Source organism: Antedon bifida, chromosome 2 (genome assembly GCF_963402885.1).
Source record: "Antedon bifida chromosome 2, ecAntBifi1.1, whole genome shotgun sequence".
NCBI classification, from domain to species: domain Eukaryota; kingdom Metazoa; phylum Echinodermata; class Crinoidea; order Comatulida; family Antedonidae; genus Antedon; species Antedon bifida.
This window is the reverse complement of record NC_136227.1, coordinates 7,204,852-7,210,809: the sequence shown is the minus strand read 5'-3', so window position 1 is coordinate 7,210,809 and position 5,958 is coordinate 7,204,852. Positions and strand designations below refer to the sequence as shown.

At 32.8% G+C, this 5,958-nt stretch overlaps 1 protein-coding gene across 1 annotated transcript; it reads right to left on the bottom strand.

The window, feature by feature from the left end:
- Positions 1–758: 758 nt before the first annotated feature.
- On the bottom strand, positions 759–2,828 carry LOC144835390 (tripartite motif-containing protein 2-like). The gene has a single exon (XM_078690475.1). The coding sequence runs from the start codon at positions 2,826–2,828 to the stop codon at positions 759–761; it is 2,070 nt and encodes a 689-aa protein (XP_078546601.1).
- Between the last annotated feature and the right edge of the window lie 3,130 nt (positions 2,829–5,958).

The window sequence follows — 5,958 nt, the reverse complement described above, 5'->3', positions numbered from 1 at the left end:
AAAGTTGTTATATGAATGTTTCCAATTCAACATATCTCTCTTATTATAAATCATTATCTAATTTTAATATTCTTCTTCTTCCAACACAAACACCCACTATCTAAAACTGAAGCGATGGAGAAAGATAAAATTAAGTCAAAACCTAAACTATTTTGTTGTACCACAAATTAACCAAAAATAGTAAGTTCATTAACATTATTTATTATTATAATTAATGATAGGCCCATATTTCTATTAAAAAAATAAATTAAAAATAAAACTACAATGAAATGATGATAAAAGAAGGAAAGTTACCTACAATTATTAAGAATTACACTAATTATGAATTACACATTGCTATAAACGTTTATGTAAATTAATAGTATATTTTTGCAGAATACCTGCTTATTTATACAAAATATATACTAATGCAGTTAATATTATACAGCATGATTCGCCATCACTACATAAACCTGATAATTGAAAATAAACAACTTCACAGCATTCAAATAAAATGTTGTATTATTAAATAGCGATTACTCCTTTTGTATTATAATTATTTTATACATGAGTAATTATTTTTTGTTAATAATGTTCAATATGGAAATAATTGTAGTATTTTATTTAACCATAAAAGTGTAGGCCTATGTCGTAAGCTTAATAAAGCTTTTTAATCTATATTTTTAATAATTGAATATTTTCACTGTTTTGTCTCCATGATTTGCCACTGGTACTCTACGTGGATTGTGGGATATGATGCATAATCCTCGAGGATCGATTCAATCGTCTGCTTTATCAATCCTTTTAATAAACTTTCCACTATTACTAAATATCTGTAGTTTATGCCTACTTGATATTATGATGTTGTCATTATCATCAACTACTACTCCTTCTGTGTACTTCACCTTACCATCTTCACGACCCTTATTCACAAAAACTTTAATAAACGTTCCTTCATTATTAAATATTTTTAAGCAGCTTTGGTTAAAGTAAAGTACAACAATATTTCCTTGTCTTGTAAGGGTGACATCACTGATGATAGCAATTGAAAACTCGGGAGGCCTATTACATGGTGTTATTTTCTTAATCAGTTTGCCGCTTTCAATGTTAAACATGGCTACATTGTCGTGATTAGCTACATACATGACACGTGATGCTTCATCCACATGAATACCACATGGACGTGTCAACTGTCCCTTACCAAATGATTTAACCACCTCACCATTCATAGTGCATAATGTGATGCATTTATTACCGCGATCATTGAATGCTATATTACCATTGTTCATTAAGAACATGCTGTAGACACACATACCTTGTGATAGTGTAACCTGACCAATGTATTTACCTGATTGATGGTATTTGCAAATGCCATTGTCGAAACATGAAACAAGCAAGCAATCGTCTCCATATTTAACTACATCTTGAACACCACGCCATCTATCCGAGGCTACTTGTATGCTGTTTAATAATCCTTCTTTCTCTACTTTAATAGTCATTGGTGACTTCTTAATGTGTTCACCATCAACTCTAACATCAACCTTGCAAATCCCTGCACTTGTACATCTACCTATCACAGTATAGTCACCATTGTCATCTTCTTTTACTTCAGGGATGATAGTTTCTCCTGTTGGTTGTGTCAATGTAGCTTTTATGTTATTTGCATGTATTTCACATTCGTCAGTTTGTGTTATTTTAACATCAATTGTTGGTAATGTCATACTCTCAGCTCCTCTTAATTCTAAACAGTCTGCCCTTGATTGTGTTACAATTCCGATATCCTTCTGTAGTGAAGTAATTTGTTTATTGTTTTTAACAAATTTAATCTCAGCATTAACATCAGGTTTTGTTTTAGACACTGCCTTGATTCTATCATCCAGTGCTGTGATGACGTCATTACCGGATAACATTGCCGTTGCTTCATTGCCCTTCCCTAGGTGGTGGAGCAAATTGATGTTTGTATTTATATACGATATCGTCGTTGTCACATCCTCTATATCGGCATCAGTCTCCTTCCTCTTGATTTTGTACATTGCCTCCACCTCACTTTTTAATTTGTCTCCACTTTCTTTTATTCTTGTTACCAATTCCTTGACGTGATTATCAATTCCTCTCAAACTCTTTTCTCTGTTTTCATCTAGTTTCTTAACACAATCAGTCATTGCTCTAAGATCATCATTTAATTTAGCTGTACATTTTTTTGCCTCTCTCTCCAATCCTGTTGACGTTTGTTTAAACGTTTTAAACGCATCTGCTATGCTGATGGTCACGTGTTTGTCTTTTCCCTCCCATTCCTTGTGATCCATGATCGAACAGTGTATACAAATGGCAACATTGCATATTTTACAAAACACAGTTAAAGGTTCATTGTGGACAGAACACAGAGGCGGATGCATGGCACTGATTTCACTTACACTCAAAAATCGAACATCTTCCACTAAATGCAACTTGTGGTTTTTACAAGCTGGAATGTTCTTATGAGCATCACTACAAATGTGACACAAATATCTTCTGCACTCCTGACAGTAGGTTTTAGATCGACCTTCCTTACCACAAATACATTTTGTCTCATCTGTATTTGAAAACTGTTCAATTGTTTCTAACAAATTATTCAGAAACGTGTTTGGTGGTAATTTCTTTAGACCGCCCTCTGGAATCTGATACGATTTGGAGCAAGTTGGACAGCTTACTTTGTTAGTTTTCTTAAACCAGTTGTCAAGACAACTCAGACAGAAGCTGTGAAGACATGTTAAGATTATGGGTTCGTTGAGTCGATTAAAGCATATTTGGCACTCTAGAACCTTCTCATCAATATCTTCTATAAATTTAGCCAGTTCACTGGTAGCCATTTTGGATTGATCTGTGAACAATGCATACTTTATCTTCAATGTGTAAAATGCATATTGGTTCTTTTCTTTTTATTTTAATTTTGTATATTGTGGTAAAACGCATTCTCTAAGAAACGTTCATTTGCCCGTGCTAACATTTGGTACTTTTTAGAATACTTCATTGTTACTTTAATAATACAATGGGATAGACATTGTATATTAATTAAACATGCATTTAAATTCTTTCTAAGAATCTGAAGACCACGAAGCTAAGACCCCCTAAGACCTAAGATCACGGAAGCTATGACCCAAGACCTAAGATTACAAATTCTAAGATATGCTATAGCTTAAAAACAATGCTTGTTTATCCATAGATAATTTTAAAAATAGATCTCATTTATTACCATAAATATAATTAAATACTACCTCAAAACATAGATAAACTTTTCTTTACAACAAACAAACTTGACGGGTTGTTTGTTGGTATATATTTAATCCATTGTGTTGGTTCGGAGCATATATATATTTTCGAGAATTAATTCCTTCGTACTAGCATCATTATACTATTATCATTACAATTTTAACTTTACATTGTTTCATCCACACAAGTGTACTTAGTGATGATTTTGAGGGAAACAATATTTTAAAAGCCCGAAACATCATTTCCTGCGAGCTAATAATAACCAGTCGCGAGAATAAACCTTCCCCTAAATGTTGTGAAACAAAAGTATTATGCTTCACGGATAAAAATATTGCGAGTTAAATTTATTCTGTTGTGGGTACAATATCTAATGATTTTTAGGGTAACAAGCATTAATAAATTAAAATTATGATTAAATGAACAAGTAACGTGATTTTCACTTAAAATGCGTTAAAATAGATGGACTCCACAGAGTTTTCAGCCCTCTATATAATTCTTGCTCTTTTGACGTTCCATAAAAACTAAAATATTGAACATGAAGTAGGCCTAGGCTAGTCATGCGAAATTCGCGAACAGTATGTGTGCGAGAAAAACGTCTAAAAAATCATCAATTTAAAAATGTATTTTTTCACTTTTTATGTGATTCTTTTTCATAAAAGTAATAATTCTAAGGTGTGGTATTTAGAATAAATGTTGGAGTTAAAATACAAGGCAGGTGCGAAAGATAAATATTTGTAATCTTAGGTCTTGGGTCTTAGCTTTCGTGATCTTAGGTCTTAGGGGGTCTTAGGTTTCGTGACACCCCTAAAGGAACAAGTAAACTGAAATTGCATTTTCTCGATAACTAATTGTCCAAAAAAAAAACATTTTGTACAAGAGGCAAGAGTTATAGTTTGTGATTTGTAATTTTAAAACATAATTTGATTTAATTTACAAGTGTTTTGATACGAGTAGTTTAAAAAAAAACCTCTATTTCTTTTCAAATTCACACCCGTTTGCTTTTGGCGTTGATGTTCTGTTGTTAGTCAATTGAAACTATTGTTAGATGAAAGGCTGGTTTCATAACCATTACACCAAATTCGCATACATGAAATTAGCCTAAATCACACACAGCATTAAGTTTTTTTTTTCGATGAAATCTTGTGTAGGAGAATTTTATAGTAGACGGGCGTATGCACTCTCGGAGTGTCTTTCTAGTTTTATTAAGTGTCACACCTTGATTAGTATTTGCAGCTCTGCTCCCGCGGCCAAAATCAAAGGGACAATTATGTGAATGGCCTAGCCTTCGCTAACATTCGATTCTAGATGGAAGCAGATGATTATTTAAGTTAAAGTTAACTTAGGAACAGCACTGTACTAGGCGTGTTAAGGCGTGTTAACTAATGAATGTATTGCATTCATTGAATCGTGAGAACATTTCCATTATTGGGCGATAAACCAATTGAATAGGACAATGAGGCATTCGACCCATGGACAATTATTATGTATATAGGCCTAATAAATAATATAAATTGTATTTTAACCCACTCTCCTGAGAGGGAAAGTGTTGACAAGCAGCAAGACAGTAGTAAAAGAGCCTTACCTTGTTTGTTCTTTCCTTTCAAGTTCCAACATCCAATCTTTGCGAAGGTTAACTCACGACTGTTTCTACCTCACTCCCTAAGCATCAAATAAGATTTTGTTAAAAAGCAACACATAGCTTATCTATCCTGTATTAGTGAGTTACTTGCCCTTGGATGTGCAAACAAAATTAAACAAATAAAACCTCTGAACAGAATGGCTGAAGAACTTTTATACTAACTTACGTTTTTGTTTGTCAATAGAATTAGTCTTTGATTTTGTAGACTGGCACAAATGCTCTCATATGTAAGTTGAAACAAAATGGTTCCGATATGAATTACTAATGTCCTGTGACGTTTTATTATAGCATATTGATTCGTCTATATACCGTAGTCTATTAACAGAATATTTCCAAGCGGAAACGTTAAGAATCATATAGGCCTGCGAAAGACACCACAATGATTATAATAAAGGGTTAATAAGTTATTTTTACGCTACTCTCAAAGAAGGCTCATACTATGGCTTTGTTTGTCTGTAGGTTTAACATGTTTAAATTGATTACATTGATAAACTACCACACAAAAAAAATCCAAAGAAATGCAATAGCATATTTGTTATAATTTATACTTTATTAACTACGATTAAATGCAGAATTATCCTCGTGTAACGGGAAATCACGTTGTAGACTTGTGATGTTTTTGATATGTATTCTCTGTTCTTGTTTGGTTCTTGTATCTTTGGTATGCGGACGTAAATTATTAAATAGTGTGCATGATTGTTGAAATTTGATTTACGACATTACAACCATCGGGCTGTACATTCAACCATTTTTTTTGTCAAGTTTGTATGCAAATAGATTTATTTCATAAAGCCTATAACGTCAACAGGAAACTTTTGTTGTATTCTGACAGTCGGTCCTTTTCGATGTGTTTCAGTATAAACCCACTTATTTTGGAATATTTAAAACACATTTTTTCTTTCCAAATGTGCTGTGGTGCCTAATGATATTTAAAATATTTGTTATTTGTTCTTCAAAGTCAGAGTGGTAGGTAGGGAGTAACGGTGTAGCTTTCTCATTCTTATTCAGTATTAAATTAGTAGCAGCAGTCTGATACCGATTCCTAGACAATATCAACGAATGACAGGTAGAAGAATAACGATGTAGCTTCT